Source organism: Falco biarmicus, chromosome 1 (assembly GCF_023638135.1).
Source record: "Falco biarmicus isolate bFalBia1 chromosome 1, bFalBia1.pri, whole genome shotgun sequence".
Lineage (NCBI taxonomy): Eukaryota > Metazoa > Chordata > Aves > Falconiformes > Falconidae > Falco > Falco biarmicus.
Genome location: NC_079288.1, coordinates 69,494,945 through 69,522,211, shown reverse-complemented (window position 1 = coordinate 69,522,211; position 27,267 = coordinate 69,494,945). Strand labels below are relative to the sequence as shown.

Here is a 27,267-nt window from a genome sequence, read left to right as displayed (position 1 = left end):
TCTGCCCTGTTTTATGTCTCCTTGTAGAGGAAGATGAAGCCCCAATGTCTGCGTAACTTCCAGGCAAATTCAGTTGGAACGTGTGCTTGGTTTTCCTCATACGAGGACAAATACATGTGCAAGGAGCTATTTTGGCCATTGTGAATGTAGTACAATGAAGTCTCCCGTTTTTGTTTTGTATGGGACTTGACACTCCTGAAACATCTTACTGGAGAGCCTTATCTAAATCTAAAAATAATTACTTTTGCAAATTGTTTGATTTTGATATGTCTAAATTTTTGAGTCTTCTATTTTCCAGTATTACTGACTACATAGTAAGAAGTGTCAAGAACTATTCTTTTGTTACGCAATTTATAGAACTTCATGGGTGCTATGAATTTGAGATTCCATGTCCAGAACTCATTTGAAAGTCATGTTAATAACTTCATTTCAAAATATTTTTTGAGTGTTGCCAAACCCATCTAAATATTTATTTTTTTTTTTAGTTTTGAGATTTTTTTTTCGTTTGTTTTTTTTAACACCCAGTTTTCTGGAGCAAACCTTAACTTAGATTACTCCTCATTTTCTGATATAACTGTCCTAGTTAATGTTACTAGGTTGTGGGCCCTGCTTTTGGGATGACTTAATAAATGCATATCTAAATTTGTTGAGATTTATAAAAGCTATTTTTAAAAAAATGAGTATTTCAATTTTAGGTTAATACTTATTACGAGCTCTTAATGCATATTACATTTATTTCAAAGCAGTTGTTCTGAGCTAACAATAGATGTACTGGACATCTAAATTACTTTAAGCAAATTATATCTTTTTAAGTATTAACCAGGTTTCTTTTCTGGAACTAGATCTTAGATACCTAAGAGCTAGAGGGTGGCGGTTTCAAAATTCCTTCAGTGATTTAGGACCTAAGATGGATCTTGCTTCGAAATTCCAGTCACCTATAATGATTACAGCCTCATAAAATGTGTTAGTATTTGGTGTGCATGTATATCTGAAAAATAAGGTAGGCTGTAAATGTGTCATGGGCCATTGCCTTTTTAGCTGTTTGTAGGAGTAAGAAAAGGAGGCATTCAGATTCTGTAAATAGTTTCTTCTGGTATGTATATGCATTAACTTAGAAAACTCTCTAGAATTTGAAATAATAGTTGTTTCTATGTCATAACTACAAACCTAGTGACTTGTTAATAGCTTACAGTTATGATTTTGTTATTAAATTGTGACCTATTTACCTATCCAGACTAAAATGTCTTTAAAAGTAAAGTAAGTTTCCTGTTGTTACCTAGCTTTTTTAAAAGAACAGAGGTAACTTCTTCCAACAAAAACAAGGCTTCATTGCTATTCTTGAGGCTTGTGGGGGGAAGAAAATTACTTTTGCCTCTACTATTTTTTTTGTTTTAGAGAAGAAAACTCTCTTGAGTCCAAACCAATTCTGTAGTGTGGAATTCAAGATAGAGAAGATGATTTTTCCTTTTACAACAAGATTGCAAGTTGTTTGATGTTTTGATGAGTCCCTTGGTTTTCTCATCTTGTATCTGAAAAACGATGATTGTTAACTGTGCTTGTGGTGGTCTTGTTGCATCATTAAGTGAGCAGCTATATCTTTTCCAATTGCTTCGGCATTCACAGTATATAATTTTTCCTTTGAAACGTCCCTCTAAGCATCAGAAGAGCAGGATTATTCACAGGCATTATCTAGAGAGAAGGTGAAAATTACATGTCTGTAAATCACTTCTGTAGGGACATAGCTTGTAGAATTCTCATTTATTGACCTCTGCTTTTTCTTTTTGTTTGTTCTGGTTTTGTTGCTATGCTTGGAGTGTCCCTCCCATGTGGTGATTATCTTGCATATTGGTTTAAATTTCTTAGGGTGAATTTTAGCTCTTGAGTTGATATTTCCCTTTGGTAGCTTTGTCTCCTGCAAATTTGTAAGTACGGAATAGAATGTTTGGCAAACAACATTTATACTCGGCAGGCTTTTGGCTGATGGTGGCCTATTCAGCAGCCATTTGGAGGCTCTACCTTGCAAATGCTAGCTTCAAGTGTCAAAAAAACAGTGAGAACTAGGAGGGTTCTGCCAGTCTTGAGTTGAGACCCAGGAGTAAGAAAACTTTGAAGATAATCACATCAGAGAAGCTGCACTTGGTAAGTAAAGTTCCTGTCAAAACTTTGCATGAAGTCAGAGGAAGCTGCATGTTCATTTGCAGATGACCAGACCTTTGGGAAGTGAAATGAGTTGTGAAAGGCTAGACCTAGAAATGACATTGGAAAGCTGTATGTAGGAAAAGTTAATATTGATGCTACTTAGTGAGCTATACACCAAAATAAGAAATTGCAGGAATTTAAACAAAAAAAAAACCACCAACCCAAACTCTGGTAGTGTTTAGCTTTAGATGGAAATAAGACATGGAAATATTCTGCAGATTGAAGCCTCAGAGTTTGTTACAGGGAAATAACTGCCCTTCAAATTCAATATACTGATTCTAGTAATAAAAGGAAATACTTTTGAAGTCACATTCTTGTACTGTGTTTTTAGTAGTTGAGGGAGATCGTTCAACAGTTAAAACGTAGTGAAGACTTGGTCCAAACCTGTGTTATTAATATGTTAAATCTCTGAAAACATGTACAATGTATTCGTTCACCTGGTGTCTGTGTGTGTGTTTGTGGGCGTGGGGGGTGTACATATGCATTTAATAGCCTTTTGCCAATTTATGAGCTATCTCTTTTCTTCCTTTTTCTGTCAGTTTGAGAGCTGCAACTAGATACATTCAAACCAAGAAGGGGTACAAGTTTTTCATGTGAGACACTGGAAAAATTGCGTTATGGTGAATTCTATTATCAGTTTGAGACTTTAAAACAAGTTCAGTGATCTTCCTAAAAATGGCTTATCATTTAATGAGGAAAAGACTTCAAGCAGGAATTCTTGGGTTAAATTTTTTGGTTTGTATGGGGTTGCAGATCTGACAAAGTGGTTTCCCTGTTTTATAACTGTTGTTTTCACTTTTTTGTTTACTTATTTTCACTTTTCAATTTATTTTTTGTCTTTTGCTATGCCTTTCTTTTCACATAGGCCTTGCATATTTCTTTTTGCAATCAAATAAGCAGTAAGCTGCACAAACCCTGGTCGGGGTGGCGGGTGATGGTTTTTCTTGCATTTTACCAGCATCCAATGCCTGTAGCCATCATAAACAGGTTTTTTTTTTTAATAGAAATGCATTTTTAAACAATCAAATCTCTCTCAAAGGAACGAGATAGCTACAGGTTGTACTCAAGTACATACATATTTTCCAAAATTAGGTGTTCATTAGCACACGTTTTCATTTATTGAGTTTAGTGTGTGTCCAAGACTGTTGGCTGTCTCTAGCCATCTGTTAAGTTCTGCTGTCATCTTTAGTGTTTCTAGTTTGTGTAGGTGTTCAAAAAATACTTACTGGCAGAGTCTTTAGAAGCTTGATCTAAAAAGCCATAAAGCATCACACTTTCTATAACTTCTGGGAACACAGTTTTGTGGTATCATTAATTTGCAGGCGTAATCAGATGGCTCAAATGTCGTTCAGCAGGTCAGGATCCTTTGTTTGTTAAATTTGGTTTGTAAAATGTATCAGGTGTGCTGTGAGTTTTTGATGGTCTCTGGCTTACCTGTTTCAAATATATCTTGATATTGGTGAGAAGAAGATAAATATTATGGTTAATTTTGTTTTGTAACGTATTCTGGACAGTGCTTCTACAAGTATAGTCTTCTGACATAGCCATTAAGATTTTTTGATGTGATAGTAGTTTATATAGTGTAATTCTTGGAAAATTTTGATAAGTAGTTAAATTATAATTTGAATTTACAATACTCATAAAATTCTTTTTCTGTAAGATAGTGTAGGTATGGCCATACTTTCCTAGGAGGATGCTGTGGTGGGGGAGCTTCGGGGTAAAAAAAAAAAATAAAAAAAAAGGACCATATTGGAAGAATTTTTGAATTGGGAAGAGTATTTCTTGAACTAGAGAGATTAATTTTCTTAATAGAATTTAATATAAAGGTAAGAACAAAGAAGGTGTACTAAGTGCAAAAGCTTTATTAGTTGAAACAAAATTAGTTCATCTTGATGTAAAAACTGGTCTGAACATGTTGCCTAATGCTAGGAAAAAAATCCATACTTTCATATGCATAACAGTTTCAGTGCATGTTTAAAATAAAGTACATGTAGCAAAGCCTGTGAGGCTGTAAGGTTCCTTACATGTGTTTCTCCTATAACAGGAGAGAGACTTTCAAAGATACGAAGAATAGGTAAGCAAAAGATTGCTGTTAGTATTTGTTGGGAACTGGGCCTCTGATTTCAGTCTGCTCCCTTGGTGTCAAAAAGTAGTTGAAGTTTTATTGCTTGCTTCTGTGCTGTGACTTAAAAGATTTTGTGGATGTCTTAATAAAGCATAGCTAAACTTGGATGCGGTTGAAGCTAAGAGAAGGTAGCTTAGGCATGCTGGAGTTCTTCATATTTTCTTGCAAGTTTCTTTGGCATCGCTTTGTGTCTGAATTTTTATACCTCACCTCTCTCTTCCTTTCCTTTTAAAATTCTCTGCGTAACACTTAGAGCTTTGATAGCTCTTTGAGTTGCTCTTACACACACCTTTCTCAGGTGTCCGTGTGGTGTTCAATACATGAAAGTAGGACAAAATTTTGCCTGGAGTGTTAGCCTACTGTTTTCATGAGACAGCAATGGCAATTTAATGACTTGCTGTGGTCAAAAGGGCTGGTCCTGTGCTCTTTCTTGTGCTAATTTACAGAAAGTTGTTATTCTTTTTTGCTTGGGTTAATTATTCTACAGGTTTGGTGAGCTGGATTGGCACACTGAAGAGTCACCAGGGACATAGGAGTGTGTGTAGCTGAGAGAGAAGGGGAGGGAAGGATTGCCACTTGATTGGCATCAGTGTCTTGAATTGGCTGTTTCCTATTTGGGGACCCTTATTCTTTGAGAACTATCCAGATGATACAGCCAGCCACTTACGTTTTTTTCCCCCTAGTGGTTGCTGAATGTCTCTTCCCCTGTCCCCGTCCCTGCCAAAAAAAGAAAGAAAACAAGAAACCAAAACCAAAGAACGAACAAACAAAAAGCTTTCCTACCCCGTGCTCTCTGTGTCATGAAAAACTTGGGCCTTGAAAATAAAAAGGTTCTGTTTTCTAGAGGTAGGTGCTCTAGTTTTTGAGTCACATCTGTATTTCAAAAAGTAATGAACGACTCTTAGAAGTTCTGATTTGAATAAATGGCTAAAAATAAGGATGCCTTTTTGAGGACTTAAATACCTCTTTAGGATAGTCTCAGTTCTTTCCTTTTGTTAGACTGAAGTAGCAGCACTACTGTACATTTTGATACAGTGCTTTTGGCCTTAACTGAAATCTGGTGATAGAACACCATGTAAAAGTGAGACGGATTTTGCTATTGAAAGAAGACCGTTTCTTTTGTACTTTTAAAATCCACTAACTTCCCTTCCCTTCCTTTCCCTTTGTAATATGCCTATTAGTGGACACAGTTTAACTGGTCTGCAACAGTTTCATTTCTTGTACTGGTGTTTTTAATTCCCTCTGTAGGAAGTCTCCGGTCTTGCAGTTCATCAGACTGCTTTAGTAAAGTGATGCCTCCAAGGAAAAAGAGGAGACCTGCAGCAGGAGATGATTTATCTGCTAAGAAAAGTAGACATGATGGGTATGTCATCTTACCATGAGCTAAGACTGATGGAATATCTAAAGTTGAATAGCTGATATGATCGTGTTTTTAAATACTAATGGAAATGGTATTCAAATTCGCTTGGTTTCTCAACGTGGAACCATAGCCTGTGATTGAACTGTGGGATATTGATAAGCACATCTAGGTTCAGTTTACATTTCACCTTTTTCTAGTTGTACAAGAAGCTTATAGGGAAATTCTCCTTGCTCTAGTTTGCCAGCTGTCAAATAGACATAGAAGTTGGTTTTGAACAAACAAGTAAGAGATACAGTAATATCTTTCTGTATACATGCATAAGATCTGGATTGGGCATTCTCAATTTGCAGCCTACCAGAAAAGTGAATGTAGTTGTAGTCCACTCAGCTTTCATTTGAAGCCCTGCTAGTCTCTCCCTGCCACGTTGTGATTTGACGCTGATTGTGTAAGGGAAAGGTGAAGATTGCACAAGCAAGGTGATAGCCAGTGGTAGAGTGGTGATGGAGGCGGTGCTACTCAGCTTCCCTCTGGGCAACAGAAGTGCAAGCATGTTACAACTGTGTGCATGAGCAGTGTGTATTCTTTTGGCACGAGTGCTGCATAACTGAGACTTCTGTAAGTGTTGGATTTTCAGTATGTGTATTTCAGTCAGCCTCAGTCATTCAGAAATCCTCAGATGTGCTCCTTGTGTGCAAGACAGTCGCTATTTATATGCCCTGAATTCAGAGCTTGTGGGAGTATGGGACTGTATACTCCTGCATGATAGGTGCAGGACTGTCCTCACGCTGAAAAGTGAGTGACGTTTGCAGCCAGAAAGTTTGCCACTGCGTCAGTCAGTGGAATTTGAGCTTTATTACGTTCATGTATTACCGGTGACTCAGAAAACACATGCTTCCATAACAAGTAACTTCAGGAAGGGAAAAGATGCGTTTCTCTCCTGTCAGGCTGGGTGCTTTTCTTTTTATTCTCTAGCATGAGTTAGAAAAATGCTGGTAGCCAAATCAAGACTCTGGTTATGCCTCTGTGACTCCATTGTGTTTAATAGGGTTGCACAACTGTAGCTGCACTGGAATTTATTAAATGATCTGTTGATGCAGAAGAAGAAAGAGATTTCAACTCTCCCTTTCATTGCTTTGCATATGTAACACCTGCAAGAACAAAAGAGCAGTATGTGTTCTTAATATTTTTTTTTGTTGCTTTTCAGAAATAATAAAATACAAAAGCTAAATAGTTGGTCAGAGGACATGTATGCATATCTTTGAATAACCTGTCGATAAGGGAGTGAAACAAGGACAAAATGTTTCTGGAATCTAAGTAGGGAGGTTCATGAAAATTGACTCCACCTCCCTTTGCCAAGGCACTGATGGTAAAACAAAACAACCCAAACCCCCTAGACAGTAAGGTTGTCTGTAAGTAAGAGATACTGATTTGTGTAATGCAAATATGAAAATTAGGAGAAACTGATTTCTTACTCTCAGTAGTATGTATATATATAATAATTTTAAGAGCTTTTTGAAAGCATAATTTGAAGGATTTTTTTTAAATTTGCCTTTCAGTTTATAACTAATGGATCTAGTCCTCATTCTACTGCCATGTAGTGCTTTATGAAAAAGACTGCAGCCCGCTTTTAGAAGCGGAGGTGAAATCAGATCTGGTCATGGGCCACAGAGGAATACCCTTCTCTCCTGTGGTTCCAATTTTTATCTCTCTTCCTTCTTTTTTGGCTTTCCCTGCTTCCCACTGTATGTTTCTTTTCTTTTGGTCTTTAAGAAAACAATTTTTATTTCAACTTGACTGGCAGTATGAAATCATTTGCTGAACATTCAGTTCAGTCTTGGAGCTCTTATTTTCTTTCAGGGAAGGATTTCTTCAAATTTGGCTTATGCCCCTGTAACCTTTTGTGAACAAGTTAGACAAAGAGCAAGCTGCCTCCCACTTCCATGCTTCTTTGTCAGGCAGAGCTCACGTCTGTCATGTTTGGTCTTTGGAGGTCAGGTATCTCAGTTTGTCTAGCAAAAATCAATCTGAAATCAGGAACCTCTGCAGCAGTGGGCTTTGCAAATAACTAGGTCTGCCACAGCAGTTTGTATGCGGAGAATGGTGTATACAATAAACCCAGTATAGATAGTGCAGTGCCAATTCATGGAATGAGGGCTTGTAGGCCCAGTACTTTACCGTTGCCTCTGTTTTAGTGGCATACTTCTCAGAAGCTGCATATTCGTAACTCAGGATAAACCTTCAAGGGACTTTAGCCTTTGTGGGTCCTGTATTAAGCAAAAAAGGTAGTAAGCAAGCACCTGTTCTTGAATGTCTTGGTTTCTGTGAAAAAATACGTGTGCTCTCCAGAAGAGACCGTATTTCCTAACAGAGATGATTTGTCACTTCAAATGTTTATGGAATTATGCAAGTTTTGTATGTTTCTCAGTGACAACTTATCAGGGCGACATTAACAAACTGATTCAGTAATGACAAGTCTCCTATGTGCTTTCAGTGTGAAAATGTGAGGTAGTAGTCTGAAGATTATCAAAGGAGCATCATCATTAACATAATTGGTGTTATAGCTGAGACCAAATGTTGGATTCCTCCTGGTTTGTCCATACAAAGGAAATACTATTTTTTTTTTTTTTTATCCTTACATGGGTAATTTTGTTGGGTGATGTTTTCAGTCTTCACTATTTGTGTTGTGTTCCTATAATCTCTTTTTGACTATGACAGTAATATTTTTGAGATATGTATTCTTTCTAGAAAGTTTATTTCAGCAAGGCTCTGTGGCTGAAATACAAGATGATTTCTGGAGGCTCTTAAACTCATACGTTTCAACGCATCTGATACCAGGGAGCTTGTTAATAGCCTTCACACTGAGTTCTGGGCTGTTAGGGATACAACCTCATCTTGGAAGGATTAGTGGAATAATGGCAGTGGGTACTAAGGAAAAACATTTATAGGAACAAATCTAGTTGTTAGTGAAGTCACTTGGAAATGCTGATTGCATGCACAGACTGATGATGGAAAACAAAGATTCCAAACATGTTCTTTAGCATCCCACCCTTATTATATAAGAGCTTGAATTCTGTTAATTAATGTTTATAACTTCACCTTGAACCATGAATGGCAGTGTTTCAGTGGGAGGGAAGTTTTATACCAGATAATGTATGATGAAAAGAACTGGGTGCATTTATATCTGGATAACAGTAAGGTTTATCCTGTCTTGGAGAACAGCCGTTGAAAGTAAACAGTTTAGCATACACTCACCAGAACATAACGACTTGAAGACTTAGTTTGTATTTTCTTCTTGAGTATCACAGTCTTGACTTTATTTTACTTAAAACTCTCACAGTACAGGCTATTTCTACATTGAAGTTAAAAATACATTTTCTGTACATTGCCATTCCATCACTATGTTAAGGGTCTTAAGAAAGGTAAAACAAGTTTTGTGTAAAGATACTTGCTAGATAGGGATTACAGAACTCATTGTATAATTACCTAATGCTCTGCATCTGTTACACAATCTCTAGCCAGATACTAGCTTTTTCTTTAGGGAAAAATGAACTCTGTAACGTAATGTCTTCTCTTTTTTTCTGATAGTCTTATTTAAAAAATAATTCTACTCCTTATTCCAGAATCATGCTTACAGTATTGGATATTTGGACCTTAGAAGGATGAAAACTAGGAATATTTATCTGCTTCCCTGAAAGTTATGTTTTCAGGCAATTAGATCTAGAGTCTTAATTTAGCCTGTATGTGTGTATGAACCACATAAGGGCTTATTAACATGCAAAATAGATTTTCTTTATTGAGTAATAAGCTCCATACTCTATGGTGGAAAAACGTAAGTTTTCAAAACACAGTCTACACACTGTTGCTAACATGGGAAAGCGAAATGGCAGTGTGTTAAGCTTGGAAGTTTCCAAAACCTGTAGTGTTGAGAGGATTTTTGTTCTGTTGTGGTTTACTAACTGGTTTGCTCCTGCCCCGTGCAGACAGGCTGTGTTACCAGCTGTCACGGGTATCTAGACCTTATTCATTGAAGTAGAGATTTTCAAGAACGCACAGGTATAATTTTGCCTGTATCTACACCTTTGCAGTGAACTTCACCTAATAGTGCTGAAGAAACTTAAACTGGATGTGTGACTATCATCATGTACACTGTTATACATACTGCTCCTTAAGTAAGCCTGATGAAGTTCCAAACGTTAATTTAAATGTTTAGAGATGATTGCAAGTCTTTAAATAGAGAGAGATAAGACACATTAATTCATAAAACTTACCAGTCAGGTAAATTTGTCCTGAGGGTTGCTTTAGACAGTCTTTGTCATGCCTTGTGAATTGTAAAACATCTCTCCCCCATCCCCCCTCTTGTTTCTACCACAGTACTTATGAAACTATTGTAGAAATCATAATTGTGAATGAATAGGTGAGGCTTTATAAAAATGCTCCCATTGTGATGCAGGGATGGAAATTCTCAGCTGAAATTTTAAATGTAGTTAATGGAAGTAGAAGGGGACTGCTTCTTCAGTCAAATGTTTGCATCTTACAAAATATAAATAATCTGAAAGCAAGTAGTTACTCAGTTCAAAGCTTAAACAAAATGAGGTAAAGGTTTTTAATAAGTTCTGGTCACACAGAAACGAAACTACTGTTGGTAAATCTCTAGATGTTTTCATTCAGTAAACACTGACCATCTGAAATGAGCAGGCTGAAAATGTTCATGAGGGAGTAACTTTTGACTTACCATAATAAACTGTACCTTTTTTTTTTCCTCCTTCCTTTAAATAAGCTATTACCAGCTTCCACAATCAAGAGAATGTTTTGTGTGACCTAAACTCTATGCTTTCACTGATCTCAGTTTTTGAATATTCTGGAGCCACACAGCCCAGAGCTGCTGCTGTGGTAGATGGATCTCTAAAAAATTCCAGTACAGCTGAAGCATGCTCAGAGCAGGAGTAGGTAACACAACTTTGAAGGCTGTGGTAGGTTGAAGAGAATTACTGTGACCTTGTGCTTTTTGCTGACAGGATCCATGTACTCTTACAATGACTTGCCTAGTCACCCCGTAATAGCTGGATGGAATTTTCATGCTTTTGCTTTCCCACCAAATCAGTTACAAATGGAGGAAAATAAATCTGGAAAAGATATAGATGATTGTGTATTTAAAGAAACATTAAAGGCTTAGACACTCAGGGGTTTTTTTAGTTTGTTTACATCTACCTATAGCACTTCCAATTATAAACTACGTTGTCTTGTCTTTATTGCGGGGATATTACAATTACAATATAAGAATATAAGAATATTTCAAAGATAGTTCAAAAATGGATGTTATGAGTTGGCCATTAGGTCATGATGGAGATGCAGGCATTTCTAAGAAATTAACTTCATTTAAGTATGGTTCAGTAGTTAATACAACTTCCATAAAATTCAGGCAGGTTAATCTCATGTTGCTTTTTCCCTGCCCTGTCCCACATTATTTCCTCTCTCTAGTTGGTAAAATGGCTGTTAAAAAGAGAGAATAAAAAAGATGAAACTAATGCTCCTGAAGGAGATACTGGTTATAGTATATAGAAATATTTTTTAAGTCTGCTGTCACTTCCCTGACACTGTGTCATGCTAAACTAATAACAACTATTATTTTTCAAGTGAAGATTTTCTTCTGAGTCTTTTTACCTGCATGTGTGTCTCATCTGAGAAACAAATACAGACTCTCTTCCCATAGAAAATGTTTTTTTTTTTCCTTTGCTGTTCCTGAAGGGGCAGCATATCGGGCTCAGACATGGAGGAGTAATTCTAAATGCGAAAGCTCAGAGTTTGCTGTTGTCCAGTGGTGATAAGTATAGCAGACACTCTGGGAGAAAGTTCTGCACTCCCCTTTCTAGCTCTGGTGATGGAGAAAATGTCCTTTGGCAATCCTGTTCCAGTGTCAGCATTCTCTTATGGTACAAATTCTGGTACAAGAAGTACCAGGTATGCTCACTGGGCCCATTTTACTGCTCTCTGCACTCCGCTCCCCCTGCTCCCTGCACACCCCCCCCCCCCCCCCCCCCGAGTTTCTGAGCAGTATGTGCTTTCACTTCTGGTCTGGGATTGAAATTCTGCAGGTTCCTCTTGCAGACCATCAGTACTTAAGCAAGTTATCAAACTAATGTGGTCAGCATAATGGTTGTGCATCTGTTTGAAGGTACTGGTGCTGGTCATCTTGGGGAAGCTGCACTCTGTTGAGGAGTTGCTGTTTGAAACTTGAATCTGTCCAGTAAATGTGTGGTGCTCCCAAAGTATTTAGATACCTACCTGGTGTGCTCTGGCAGTTTGTGTTTGTCCACATAGCAAGAGACACTGTCCTTAGCACAAAGACAAGGCATACCATTTTGCAGTATGTACGGAAAAATTCCAAAGATACGAGAATTAATCTTAAGATGCAAAATGGATGCCAGACGTCTCTGGCAGTTTGCTTCTCTCCTCTGCACATATGATTCTGGAGACAATCAGATCTGTATTAATGATAGTTCAGAGGGGACAGTGTTTGGAATCACCTTTACCCTGTGCTGCCAGGTTGGCCTTGCTGTGATAATTGAACCAACCTAGGCTGTAATCTTAGATACTTGTCTAGTTACTTGCTTGTATCTCCCTGCTCATCTTACTTCATCAAGCAGTTCAGAGATTAGGTCTATCTTGCTAGTAGAAATAGCTGGTTTGTCTAGACCGGGGGAACAAACTCATTTGGTGTTTGGAGGTAGCAGGGAGAGAACAACCTTCATCTTTATACATGAGAGATCACTAATACCAGGTTTGCACTGGTGTTGCTTGTTTCTGTCATACTCCTTTTCAAGTGATCCTTATCTTGCAGAATACGTGGTCTCGTATTGGCTCCTTTAGGTTGAGAGAAAGGCATCTGAGATTCATCCAGCCATCTTTGTTGCGTAGTTTTATACTTCTGACTGTGCACAGTCTGTTTACATCACAAATGTGATATGATGCCACCTGCACTTTTAATGAATGTCTGGCGAATTAGCTTGCAGCAGAGACTGGAATAGCTCAAGATTGTCCTTTCTGATTTTATTTTATGAGTTTGTGAAGGAATTTCTCTTACTGGCACAGGTTGGAAGATCTGTAATCAGTCCTGGTTTCTTAAAAATCAGGTGGGATACTGAGTTTTTTGAACAATGGTAAGTTTTGAGGCCAGAGCATTTTGCTTGGAGTTACATAGCCGTATGTTGGGCGCATGAACTTAGTAACGAATACTGTGGTTTCCCTGTGGTTCCTTAATAATGAACTTTAGCCTTAAACAGAACAAATGACTTTCAGTCTTATGAAAACTTGCTATGCATAGATGCAGTGAATGTATAAAAAGGGCTGGGATTTTTTTCTGTTCTCATTCACCATTCCTTTTGCACATACTGCTGTCATTGGCGTCTTGGTTCAGCCTACAGTATTTAGCTCTGCTACTTGTAGATGCAGGAATCTTTTTATGAAATACTTGAATGACCTAGAGCACTGTCAATAAATTTGTTTCTTGAGGGTTCCTTTCGAAATCCACTGTTCACATACTGACAGTGTGTTGATGAGTTATGTGAATGAGCAGGGCAAGGCACTTGGTTATCACCCCTTTGTCAAAAAAAAGAAAAAAGTCATGTGATGAATGTCTGTCTTTGGGAGCTACATTAGTTTTGTATGTCCTAGGTCCCAGCAGTGCTCTTAGATTTCTTGAATTAATAGAATAGAGTAGAATAGCGATGTGGACTAGCTCCTGCTACAGTCAGTTTTTAACTTGGTATTCTAGTTGGTTTTTGTCAAGTTTGTTTGCTTACAAAAAAGGGGATACTGAATAATTGGACTTTTGCCAGAGTGGTGGAATGTCTCCTTTCTTTGTCTCGAGACATTTTTTTGATTTCTCTGAATTTAGAATAGCCTAAAAAATATCGGATAGGTCTTTCATAAACATGGGGTTCGTTCTGCAAGTATGAGTTACCAGGCCTTTTTTTTTTTTATTGGAAAAAAAAAATTGTTCCAACGCTGACTTAACACCTTAGTTGTTTACTTACTGGACGGTGCTGTCAGCCTGTTTTTTGCAACTGCAGTAAAGCTTATACAAAGTAGGCAATTCAAGTAGAAAAAAGAGTTTTCAAAATAATAAAGAAACCCTACAAATTGTAGGTATATTATGTATGTTTGAGACGTGTGACTAGCATTTTCCTGCTGTGTGTGTTTGTTGCAGATCAATGTGTTTCGGTACAGTGTTAATTTTTCTTGCCATCTCAAAATTAAAGAACCTCATTTGTATTTGTCTTCGAATTAGCAATTTGTCATTTTGCTCTGAGTAGTATTTTCTAATGGTTAGTGGATTTAAAAGAACTATGACAACAGACATGGAACAGTTCTTTGAATTACTGTCAGTATGATCTGTGTGTCATTGACTTCTAGCTACAGTGCCTCATAGCTCATACCTGAGCTAGGTGGAGGATAGTAGGATCAGTGTACTTTAAGCTCGTAAGTATAGACATTTTTTACATCTCTTTCTAGAAGGACAGAGTAGTGATGAGACTAACTCGAAATTAATGCCTTCAAGTTGTCTGAAAATTATCCTTGAACCAATTAGCCACTTGGTTGTCCTCCCCCAGCAGAGTTTGACACAAGGGAGGAAGGGCTGCATGCTTACGACAGCTGCATGGCTACCTCCTCTAGTCCAAGCCATTTGTTGCTCAGCTCTTCTAGCCTTTACGAGCCCAAGCTAACTGCAGAGCGGTGGGAATGGATCAGAGACTATACGTGCAGCAGTGAACAACTACTTGGACTGCTGTGTCTCTTTCCTCTAACAGGCACAAAATATATAGTTTATGTTATAAGATTAACAGGGTGGAGTAACTTGTCAACTTCTGCTATGCCTTCCCTGCTTTAGGTGTTTCAGGTACTAAATTCAGGAGACTGGTAATTCAGTGTTGCTTTCTGCATGTAGTTAAAATTCCTTATGCTCCTTGTCGAAGGAGAGCATCACCTCGCCAGCCATCAGTGCGGGGAAGGGGAGCTATGGATCTAGCTTTTCAGGTAGTCTTTACACCGTGATGAATGGGGTTCCCTGAGTTACTATCAGTGAGGATCTGTAACCTGGTCTCTCTGGTTCTACTGTGTTGCCAACTTACTGGCTTTAGGGTAGTATGTGTGGATCATGCCTCTTTTGGCCTTTAAGCCTTTTGTAGGATCTTTTGAGGAGGCAAAAAGAGTATATGCAGTTCTCCTTAGTTAAAGTGCACAAAGGATGTGTGCGCCTACAGGTAGGGTCTGTGTTGACTGTGACATGGAATTACTCTGGGTTTAGACCCACAGCCGAGTTGCAGCCCATCAGTTGATTGTAATAGTTACTGGTGTGCGCAAGTTTTACTTGAAATTACACAAACCACTTTGGGGTTGGATTTGAACTAGTCTGTTATAAGGAAAGTTTATGTACATGGATAACAATTATGAATCAGCTGAAATGCGACAAACTTGAGCACGCACAGTATTAGGTTCAGTGATTCTTACTCTGTTAAGCAGTGTCCCAAATGACTGGATATGAGGACAGTGTGTTGGGTAAACTGGTTCATGAACGGAAAAGTACTGCTGCTTACAGTGGTTGTTGATTAAAAGATTGCTTTACAAAAAATGGATTAATTACTTGTATCTCTTTCTTTAAGTATGTATAGAAAATATGATTCGACTAGAATAAAAGCAGAGGAAGAAGTCTTTTCGAGTAAGCGATGCTTAGAATGGTTCTATGAATACGCAGGTAAGGGTGAAATGCAAATTTCCTAATAAATGTATCTATATTGGAATATAAAAACTGCATTAACTGAGCTTTTCCAAGACTGAATATAGAGGCTTTTTTTGTAAGGGTCTTAAAGAAGGGTCTTGGTTTATATTTTGTGTAGTGTGAAGCTGAAGAGTTCAAGGGGCAATTTTGTCTTTGTCTCTGTTCTATAAAAAGAATACAGAAGGTGTGAAACAAAATGTTTGGGAACATGTATACTTCACTATTCAAATATATAGTTAAAGGTGTACCTCTGTCTAAAATATTATCTCTCTGACTTTAGAAGTTCTGACATCTGCCATGTTAGTGCTGAACAGTACAGAATTATGCTTCAGAAGTGTCTTTAATTTAAAAAAAAAAATAAGGTGGGGGAGATAGTAATATTACAGTTGTTCCTGCTGAATCTGGTGCTTATGGTTTCAAGGAAGGAAGTGAATCAATTCAAGTATCTCATACTAGTCTTGTTTTTATATAGTTTTCCATCGCAAGGTGTAGGGAAGATAGACTGAATTATTTATTCTTGCCCCTTTTGTATGACAGCTTTCTTCAGGCATTACTTCTAGGATGGTTAATTATGATCTGCAATCACAAAAGATGATCCTTTAATAGTGAAGTTTGTTGTATTCATTTCCTTACATGTAGTTTTCTGAAGGGGAGAACTTGAAGTATGGGGGAAAATGATCTCATGACTGTAAAGACCAAAAGGAAATTAAATAGGTGATTGACAAAATAAGGTTGTCTTGCAGTTTTTCTGATGCTGTCTTGGATAACATTGCTCACAGATTGTTCTGGTCTGTCTGCTTCTTACGCATAATGAAGAATGACTTAATTTGATGTAATAAATCTTTCTTCTATTAAAATCATATAAACAAAATTAAATACTTTGAGATGTCATTTGTCTGTGGCAGTCTGAGAGGAGATTCAGACAAATACAAGTCAAAACTAACCTGTTAGATTCTCTGCCTTTTTGACCAGCTTGATCTACTTTTTTACTCTAGCAACAGGGATAACTCATTTTTGTTCAGTTTCATGGAAAGACGGTATGAAAGGAGGGCTGTATATGAAAAAACTTTTGAGTTTCCATTGGATGCATATACCAAAATAAACCAGAGAGAATTCGAGAGTATGATTCTGTTTACAGTATTCAGTAACACTCTAAAAAATGAGTTTTCAAAAAATAATCTTTTTTGTGTTCTTGCTTCAAGTCTTCTCCTTTATGCAGACAGTTGACACTGCATTTGTTTGGGATTTTTTCCCTGCTGTATCTTTACATTGCAGAATGAGTCTAACTTTTAAAGACTGTTGTTTACACTCAGAGAACTGAGAGGATGTCATGAGAAGGTGGGAAAAGACACAATTAAACCGTGTTATTTCTAGAATATTAGGTCGCCTAATAATAACTCACAGGTTGCTCATCCCTTTATAAAACCTTTTTTTCTTGCACATGTGATCTTTTTATTGGATGAAAGTAGACATTTCAGCCTCTTATGTTTTTTTCCTAAATGAACCCTTTTAAATGTGAGTAAAATAATTCCAATCAAGTAGTCCAAATAACTTAAAATGTACCTAAAAAAATAGAATGGCACAGTACAAGTCTAATGCCTGTATAATTTTTTCAACAGAATATTGTAGAAGTTACAAATATCTTGATTTAACAGCATCTATTAATAGTAGTGCATTTTAATAGCATCTGTATTTTGAATCTTTTTTTTTTCTCCTTTTCAGCTGGCAGAGAAATAGCTGTAATTCATGTTTTCTTTCCCCCTGCGGTTACTAAAATTTGGATAATGTGTGGCTGTGGTATAGCAATATGAATAAACAGGAGCAAGAGATTTTTATTTTGGGCTCTTTCTTTGATAGATAATGTTATTGTCTCATACACTATCTTTATCTAAGGAATGAGATTCTGGGAATGGTAATGTCTTGTATCTTGTGTAGCTGTGCGTTACATTTTTATGTGATATGATCTTATGATAACCGTAGAGATTCAAGCCAAGAAATGAAATGAATGCCACTAACAGTCATCCACTCATTTAACCGTGGTAATATTACGTGGCTGTTGCGCTAATCTTAAGTGCATTCTTGAAGATCTTATAAATGTACTCTTCCAAGATTATCTCAGTAAATGGGTAGAATAAAGGATATTGTTAGGAATGAAAAGTTGTTTTACAGCTTTTCTGTCTCTATTTCCAAAGGTGAGATAAAGACGTAAGTGTATCCAAGTCGGATAGGAAGTGTGGAAAAATTTATTGCATAAACAAACAAACCCAAAATCAACAAAAACTTATACGGAAGTTCAGGTTGTACTGCATGATTGCATTTGTCTTGTGTGGTAAAGGTCAGACTGTTTTAATTTTCAGAGATAAGTAAAATGCATTTTGTTTGCAGGCACTGATGACATTGTAGGGCCAGAAGGTATGGAAAAATTTTGTGAAGACATTGGAGTTGAACCAGAAAATGTAAGTTCAAAGTCCATTCAAAAGATGTCTAATCTATTATGATGTACATGAGCCAGTCTTCTATCTCTTATTTTTCCAACAAGAATTAAAAAATTCTTGGCAGTTAAAAGAAAAATAATGAAATATAAACCAGGGAGGTTTATGTATACATTTGGAAACAACTGTATTTTAAACCCTAAACTGTCAACATGTAAAACCTCAATTTGTCTTTGCTGCCACTCCTTTTTTGCTTCCCCCCACTTAAAAAAAAAAAAAAAAAAAAAAAAAAAGATATGTAAAATAACAAACAAAAAAACCCCACCAAGCTGATGGTTGTCTCTTCTGAAACAATGAGATTATGACACTGGAGATTATTTAATGTAGCAACTACAAAAATATGAAGTAATGTTTTCTTCAGGTTTTCTGGAGAGAAAGGGATTTCAAATGTGGGCAGTATTAGCACTCCCATTATGCCATTTCAAAACACAAATAAGGAATGTATATAATTACATATATCTATTTTATGTGTAGTTATATACAGAACTAAATGAAATTCAAAAAGGCATAGTTGTGCCTTTTACAGGCTTTTTCCTAGTGCCTTATTTTTGCTCTTTATATGCAAGTCCCATCTTTAGTAGCATTCATAAAGCATCTTCTCTAAGTAAAATGAGAATTGTGGTTTTGAAAGATTTACTGGAAATATAAGATGTAATCTTCTAATTTTGGAGGGTATTAGTATAATAAACCCTTGAGATTTATGCAAATATTTGGGTATATAAGTAGGTATTCTGATTTTGCATAAAAAATGTACAGAGCTGCCCTAATATTAGCTAGTTAATGGCTGAGTTGCAAATTTAAATGGCTTGATTTTTTTTTTTTTTTTTCCCTTGTAGTCTGCAGGGTCAGGTTTCCTGTGGATTTTTCCATGTATATATCAGAGCTGTTTTTTTAAGTTCCTGGATAAGATAGTAATCTTATGGTATCACTTTATCTAATTTTGCTTCAGTCTTCTATGTGACATGTGGAAAGGACTGTCTTTCCTTTTGGGCAAAACTGTATCAGCCTCTGTTTTGATGTGTGTTAACGTCAGTTCACCTAGTTTTATTTTAACATCTACTTGAATTACACTGCATGGTCAGACCTGCAAAATTAGGTAGGTTTACAATACCCTGGGGTAGCTGGATTCAGGTAGGATCATTATTAGCTTTAGAATAATTGGATTTCACAGAGCTCATGGATTGCAGCTGATGTTCATCTACATGAGTTTAACAAATGTCAAATGTAACATCATCAGATCAATACTTAAAATCTGTAGTTGTTTTGGGAAACCTTTTCTGTAGCTTTGGCACAATTCCTCTTCTTCATTGCACTGCTTGCTAGGTGACTCTGCATGCTCCCTTAAAGTAAAGTGGCTGGTGGTGACTGATGTTCATGCTCTTTGCACTGTTAACTTTTCTTTGTTTGGACCATGTACGGGTTTGTCACTTTCAGGTTTTTTAAATTCTAAAATACAGTCTAGCAAAGTTCTGAACCGCATTTATACAAGTAAAGCATTTGTAGCCTACTAAACAGTAGTTATTTGAAAAATATGTGGATCTCTTTGTTAATTTCTTTGTCTTAAATTTTTTTCTCTTTAAAACAGGTAGTTATGCTTGTATTAGCGTGGAAGTTGGATGCACAAAACATGGGCTACTTTACATTACAAGAATGGTTAAAAGGAATGACATCACTGCAGTAAGTGCTTTGAAAAAAACTCTTTAAGTTTGTTAAAGGAAACCCAATGTTTTAGAAAAGACATACGTTGATGTTTTGACTCACAATAGCTAAAGCAGAGAGTTCTGCTGTGGAGTAGAAGCCATACATTTTTGGTCCTATTTGTGATGATACGGCCACTTAGAGACAGCTTGAAACCTGACAGCTGCGTGTCTAAATACAGTTGGATTAGAATGTCTGCAGTCTCAAGAAAACAGATATGCTGGGAGCTTCGACATTGTTTCTGTCCTCAAGGACACCTGTCTTTGTCACTGGATTGGACCTATCTGTGAGATACTGGTATGTTGTTAGAACATATGTAGTTTAAAATGCTAAATAATACAAAGCTTTTCTGTGACTCTGCGTTGTCATGTTCTTCCTAAGAGTTGCTTTCTCCAGTTGAGAGCTTATCTTCATGTCATAATTAACATGAAGGTACTTGAATAATTGTGTTTCATAGAGAGTTGGAGAAAGAACTATGTTTTGAGTTATCTTCCAGAACAGAATGGCTGAAATTGTGTAGGAAGTTTTATAGTTCCAGCAAAACTATAGAAAGTATTGTTTCAGTGCTGTGGTTTACTGGTTGTTTGTCATGTATAGACAAGCTCTTGGTTTAATCTGTTGGAGAGTGCATTTTCTACAAAGCGAAACAAATTTTTATCAGAGTACCAATGTAAGGCTTTGCTATTTTGTCTAGATCCATTTCACAGTGTGGGTTTAATAAAGGCATTTTATGCAGACAAACTCATAAACATGCCTTTGTACAGAGCGATGTATTTTGGATAGATTAATGGAGGTACATGTTAGAGATTCTTTTCTAAAACATTGGATATCTATATAAGAATGCAGACTCTGAATTTGCTTTGTGTTTTTCTTGTAGGTGTGATACTACAGAAAAATTGAGAAATTCTCTGGATTACTTGAGATCTTTATTAAATGAGCCTACCAATTTTAAACTTATTTATAGATATGCATTTGACTTTGCACGGGTAAGTACTGTGGAAGACCAGAATCTGAAATGAAAAGTTAACTTTCATAAGTAATAATTGAAATACTGCATACTTCTGTTTCTCTTAAGATACCATCAATCTTGTTTTCAACAAATAGAACGTTAATGTTCTAGAAAAGTAGATGCAAAATGCCAGAAACGGAACAGGAATGTATATAGGATTCTTGATGCTCAGTGGCTTAGTGTTTTGATGTGTTTTTGTTACCTTCATAGCTTCAAGCTATTATGTGACTTCAAGGAAATCATGTAAGCCATATTGGAGCTTTGCCACTTTCACTGGCTTTATAATTACCCTGGGTTTTCTTCTTACTGATTGGATTTTGTGAGCATATACGTATTTAAAACAGGAAGGCACTTCAGGCGTTTCTGAAGGCGGTAAAAATAACTAACATGATAAAAGCTGGATATGATATAATACAAATACCGGTTCAGAAGAGTGTTGGAAGCTCATTAATGATGTTCTTAGTATTTATTAAACAATATCCCAATATCAGTCTTCCTACTGTAAAATACATATTGATAAAATTGTACCTGTATTGGAATCCATAATATGCATAAGACTATTCCTACTTAAAGGGAGCAATAAAAGAACTATAATTTTCTGAATTGATATGGAATTTGAACATCGGTCTTGCTAATGTGATGAAATCTACAGAACATGTAACATAAAAATGATCACAGGCAAAACTGAAGCTCAGGTTTCAATGAAGGATAATCAAAAGCACCAAGAAAACTTGCAGGAAAAAGAAGTAACGTGAGAAAAATAACAAGAAGTTGAACTGATAGCAGTTCTGATCGTTAAGTCTGTCATAAGTATTCAGATTTGTGGTACATCAGTGCTTTCTGCATGTCATCATGCAGAGATTTACAGTAGTTCACTTTTAAGCAAGGAAACCTACAGCTGAATATGACAGAATGCATGGTATTAGTTAGTATGAGAGAACAAAAAGCCATATCAACATCTTAATTCCTTCTTTGGTGTGTGAAGATTTATTCTGCAAGTTTTGCTCAATGTAAGATGTAAAGGCTAGAAATAACTAACGTTGCCAAAGAAGTTCAAAATACTGATGAAATATTAGGAATAGATAGCAAATCGGTGCCAGCTGACAGCCTGTCAAAAGTAAGTGCAGAAACTTAAGAGCATAATGGGTGGAGTTTTTTCGAGAGGTAATGAGCTGATGTGACAAATATGGTCTTGGAAAAATACTGAGATACAGATGCTGTGACATAATTTGTGACAAGAAACCCCAGATTGTAGAACTGCAAGTCAAAGGCATATCAACAGGGGAATTGTAAAAACAGTATTACATTAATAGAATTATTGAACTTTTAGTACTGTGGAGCCAGGGGAAGTCTATTGGAGAATGGCACCCAGTAAGAATAGAAATGAATGTTGACAAAGGCTGATACATTTATCTAGATGCAGCAGATGAATCTCTACATAATTTTAATCAGAATAATTGAAATGACTGATAGAAAAAAAGCTGATGGGAACGGTTTTGGTTTTTTGATTCAGAAGATCGTATAATTTCCATCCTAAGGGTAATAATTTCAGGGAGGTGCTCCATGGCAGAAGTACTTGTCTAAACTTTTCAGGTTTTAAGAGAGAATTTTTGAAAGCTTCTGTTGAGATTCAGTATTTAGTCAATGAAAATAACCATTATGCATGAATTAAGTCGGCATGGATTTGAGGAAATAATTTAAAACACCATATGTTGGTATTAAGCACAAATACCTTTCTTACTCCCTCTTTGACATTCATTGCCAAGTCTGGGAACACACAGATGCATGTATTTCATGGCTTAAATAGGTCTTTTATCGAAAATATTGGGAGGGGGGTGTGTGTGTGTGCAAAATCTCAGAGTGTCTGTCATCAATATAAAATGAATACTGAAATTTATCAGAGTTTTTCAATGTTCTTTCCACTGTATCCAAGAAAGAGAATGTAAGTATCTGGAATGTATGTTAAGAATGAAAGTGGAACGTCTGTCATGGCAGATGTTCCATTAGGCAGTTGGAGGCGGGTATAAAGGGCTTATCTGAACAATTTTGTCTGAGCAGTATTTTGAGAGGGAGAATGTAGAAACTTAACAATGTAAGGCATGTAAAAATAGCATGTCCAAAGTAAAGGCAACAGAGCTTGATTTCATTAACACCTGAGTGTGTGGGAAGAATTCAGAGTATAAACAGTATGGAAAATAAAAGGTATGCTCACAGCAGTATAATTTTTGCTTAAAGGTGTTTGTGGCAGAAGTGTAAATAGGCCTTGGAAAGAGGTTTAGTTTTTAGAATTACTTGATGTTTGAAATAAGTGAAAGAATTGTATCATATGAATACAAAAAAGCCTTTGCAGGTTTGTTTTTCAGCTTTATTACTGATTGAAAAGCTTTCTTCATCCTGGAATTTGCTTTTTTCCTCTAGATGAGATTGGGGGAAGTCCCTCTTGGGTTTAGTGACCAGACTGTAAAACAGCTGCTGATGTTTTCAGAGTTGCTGGCCTCTCTATTTCCCTTCCAAAACAAATCTACGTTAAATTCTGTCTACACAATTTTAGAATTGAGGTGTATTGTATGAAATGGGTTTCAAGAAGAGAGGATAACCTTGTGGCTAAGGTATTCAGTTGTCGGAGAGCTGGGATCTTGCTATACCAAATCCTTCCTGCATGATGAAAGACAATTCAGTTATGTTTTGAGTTTGGGATTTTTTTGTAATAAAGGTGTGTATTCTATAATACACACAACTGCACTTGTACAGGTGAGGTGTAGGACTCAACTCCCTTTGTCTTGGGTAGCTGTCTTGCACTGTTCTATTAGGTACTCCCTCTATCCTGGATATCCCTATATCCCTGTTCTTAATTTAGATTTTGCAGTCTGCAATCATGAGTACATATACAGAGAGTTCAATGTCTATAGTAGCTAATATGGAAATTTTGTTTTGATTTTGTTATCATCTGAATTTGTAGCTTAATGCTGTAACCAAGGCGTAAAAGAGTAGGGTTTTATGTCCCATCTGTCACCAAAATTTGTTTACTTTCAAGACAACAAATGTAAATGGATAATCTACTTAACAGAAAGGAATTTAACATGTACACACGTTACTTTTGAGATGTGCAGAAGTTGTGTTACCAAATATATTAACTTTCCCACTGATTAGATGTAGTGAATCTGCTGGGTACTGCTGCTTTTTCTTAGCAGAAACAAAAAAATTGCCCCCTAAGCCTTAATATACTACTACTATGTTGAAATAAAACTGTGACAGTTCTGAGAGGGGTCTCCATGTGCTAGTGTATTATGCTCCCCCTGTTCATTTGATAATTAATTTTAATCTGAATTTCATGTAATCAGTAGAATAACAGAACAAAGAACCTCCTTGGCTCATTCTTGCATAGTTAGTGTTACCTGATAGCTACTGACAGTTTGTGTAGTTGTAATAATACCACAGGAAATATGTGCAGTGATACTATTTTAAGAGTTCTCTGGCTAAGCAGAGGCATATATGTGAACATGGGTATGGGTCTAATAGCCATTGTTTTCTAGAAAGGTCTGAACCCACAAACAGGAGGGTATGCCTCATCTGCGATAGTGGTGACAGCTTTTTTGGAAAGTTTACGAAAAGCAGTATCTCTTTATAGCAAACCGTTAGCTCTGCAGGTGAAAATTTTACTAGGAAGTTGTTTTACTAAAAACCACTGTTAGACACTGCTATTAATTATTTTTTTAATTTATTTTATTTGTGGGTGAACTGTAGTACAGGCAGTGGGGGAAGTGAAAAACCCTGAACTCATGCTCTTCTTTCCTTTTTGATCTTTTCCTTTTTTATGCAGGAAAAGGACCAGCGCAGCCTAGATATCAATACTGCCAAGTGTATGTTGGGCCTTCTTTTAGGAAAGACATGGTCCCTTTTTCCAGTATTTCACCAGTTTCTAGAGGTATGAAGTTTGAAACAGTGAAGTTTGAATAGCAAAGAAATTTTTGTTCTAATTTAGAATATACTAACCTCCAAAGCAGTACTTGTAGCTGGTTATCTTTCCTTTTTTCCTTTTCCCCAAGTCCCTATGCTGTTAAGGTTTATTTAATGCAGGACAAAGTATAGAATGTCTTTGATTTGCTTTTGGACTCTGATTTTACTGCTGTATGTTTGTCCACTAAAAGATGTCTTAATCAGAAACGTGGATTATTCAATACTGGTTTGACTACTTAGTAGTTTCTTTAATCCTGTTTAGTTTTAGATGGTATACAGATTGAAATAACTCATCACAAGGCTTAAATTTTCTGGAAGCAAATCTGAACTTGAGGGAGTTGAAAGTGTATTTTAGTAACTTCTGTTTCTTGCCTTAAGCAGCAATCAAAATACAAAGTTATCAATAAGGACCAATGGTGTAACGTTCTTGAATTCAGCAGAACAATTAACCTTGACCTCAGTAACTATGATGAGGATGGAGCCTGTAAGTACTACCATATGTTGGTGTTCTAAAATAATTTATTTCTCTTAGATAAATCATTCAGTGTCCTTTTACAAAATTTTGTAAAATACAGTTATTTGATCTCTCTACAGGGCCAGTGTTGTTGGATGAGTTTGTGGAATGGTATAAAGGAAAACAGATGACATAGAAGTTTAACTATGCACAGCCACTCAAGAGTCACTGTTACCACAGTTATGTCAACCATTAGCCATAAACTGCTATTTGTATCAAAGTGCATGCTGCTTTTCTTGCACTGCATCCCTTTTGCAGGGAACTTTTGATGTTTGCTATTTAACAAGCTAGCTTATGCTTGCTGTGTAGCATTGTTCTCTTTGAAGGCTGCTTTGCATTTTGTATTTACACTACAAATTGGTGAACTTGCCAGCGTCTTCACTGTGATTATGTGTATATTGCTGTCTAAATTTTGTATATGTGTATAAAAAAAAAAGCTTCACCTAGGGATAATTTCTGCAGAAATGTATTGTAAAAATAATTTTGTGGCATATTTCTAGTCATCACTTACATGTTTGCTGAAACTTAGGTTATTTTGTTTTTCTTTTGGTCTCAAATGTAGCATTTCAGAAAATGAAATGAACAGACTGCTTGGACATAGTTATGTAAAGAACTATTGTCAATTTTAATGTTACTATTTGAGATGCCAGTTTCTGAGGGGAGAAGACACGCTGTGACTTTCTTCACTGGAATTCGCCAAACCTGACCTATTGCTTAATAGGAATGAAACATCGGTGTCTTAAAAAAAAAAAATATATATATATATACACACACATATAAATATTAAAACACTGTAATAGTTGTACATGCCACAGATGATTTCCATTTGAAGAAAAAAGTATTGACTTTTTAATGTTCAAACTGCAGTAGTCATTACAGGTACAAATGAACAAATTAAAGTACCTTTTAAAAATGGGTTTTAGACTTTCGTAAATTGCCTTTGGCATACTCCTTTTAATTTTTTGTCTACCGAGAGTGTTTGGTCTATGTTGCGATCTAGCAAAATTGAAAGTTCTAGCTACAAGTAGTGGTTTGGGGAATAAAACCTGCTCACCCCTAGCATATAGAATAACAGAGGTTTGAGGGGTTTTTGTTTGTAACATTAGTCTTTCCCAAGGTCTTTAATTTTGTGTTTCTAAGTAATTAAAAATATGATATCCAGTAGCCAAAACATTACTTTTTCTTTCATGCTAGGATTGGAATTTCCTAGCAGAATGTCCATTGCAGGCAATGGGCATGTTAAACACCAGCATTAGATGACAGTACTTTTTAGTAGGGACCACTGCCTATTTCACTCATTTCTTTATCTGTATAGGACAGTTCTAGTGATTATTTTGGGGAAAATGAGTGAATGGAATTATGTTTATGTTCTGTAATTGTCACGTTGTCTTTGCCTTACCCTTCTTTATTAAGTAATGTTAGTGTTGATTTTTACAAATAGGTCCTCAAAGTATCCGGTGCTATTAAACTTTGATCCCTAAGCTTTGATCCCTAAGGATTTATTAAAATGTTCCATATTGATTCACGGAGCATTTAACAAAAAAGGGCCAGTGGATGTTTTGGAATGAGTAACATTACTTTTCTGTAGAAGTACTTTACAAGGTATTAGCGGTTTTGTTATTTCTGTAGAATGCAATCCAGGGGAAGGGGTGGGAAGCATTTTAGGTTGAATGTGAAAATTTCAGCTGTATTGAAGGTCCTATTCTGCCATCACTGAAGTCAGGAACAACTGTCATTAACTTGACTACTTTCAGGATTAAGCCTAGTTTAGCAAAAGCACATTAATTTGCTGCCCTGGGCCTGGAGGTTGTAGTTGTGGTGCTGCAGGTGGTCAGTTGTGTTCAAATCTGGTTGTTGTTGGGTTTTGTTTGTCAAACTCAGCTGCCAAAGACAAAAAATGTGTGTGTGTGTTTCTGTGTGTTTGTATATACATAAATATACAATATGTATGCATATACAAAACCTAAAAGTTCATGATGCTAAGAATAAAATACTACCTTTCCCTGTGAAGTAGTCATGTTCAGATTTCCATGACAGTAAACAGCACTCTTTCAGGCTAATAGTGGTAAGACATACATAGTCATTGCTTTGTTATGTACTAATATGCATAACGTTAATTCCATGTTTGATGCCAGTTT

At 36.4% G+C, this 27,267-nt stretch overlaps 1 protein-coding gene across 11 annotated transcripts in view; it reads left to right on the top strand.

Moving 5' to 3' along the window:
- Nucleotides 1–26,046, top strand: part of DCUN1D4 (defective in cullin neddylation 1 domain containing 4) — a 38,761-nt gene extending 12,715 nt beyond the window's left edge. For 3 of the 11 annotated variants that reach the window (XM_056333391.1, XM_056333376.1, XM_056333398.1), the window contains 7 exons: nucleotides 15,344–15,435; nucleotides 17,845–17,915; nucleotides 19,537–19,628; nucleotides 20,527–20,635; nucleotides 24,479–24,583; nucleotides 24,997–25,099; nucleotides 25,210–26,046. In XM_056333391.1, the coding sequence (XP_056189366.1) occupies nucleotides 15,345–15,435; nucleotides 17,845–17,915; nucleotides 19,537–19,628; nucleotides 20,527–20,635; nucleotides 24,479–24,583; nucleotides 24,997–25,099; nucleotides 25,210–25,265 (627 nt within the window). In that variant the 5' untranslated portion in view covers nucleotide 15,344 and the 3' untranslated portion in view covers nucleotides 25,266–26,046. Of the gene's footprint in view, nucleotides 1–1,969; nucleotides 2,140–4,243; nucleotides 4,274–4,358; nucleotides 5,171–5,572; nucleotides 5,688–15,343; nucleotides 15,436–17,844; nucleotides 17,916–19,536; nucleotides 19,629–20,526; nucleotides 20,636–24,478; nucleotides 24,584–24,996; nucleotides 25,100–25,209 lie in introns of those variants that run through there. The other 8 variants (XM_056333329.1, XM_056333346.1, XM_056333339.1 and 5 more) reach the window with 5 other exon arrangements.
- The last annotated feature ends 1,221 nt before the right edge of the window (nucleotides 26,047–27,267 follow it).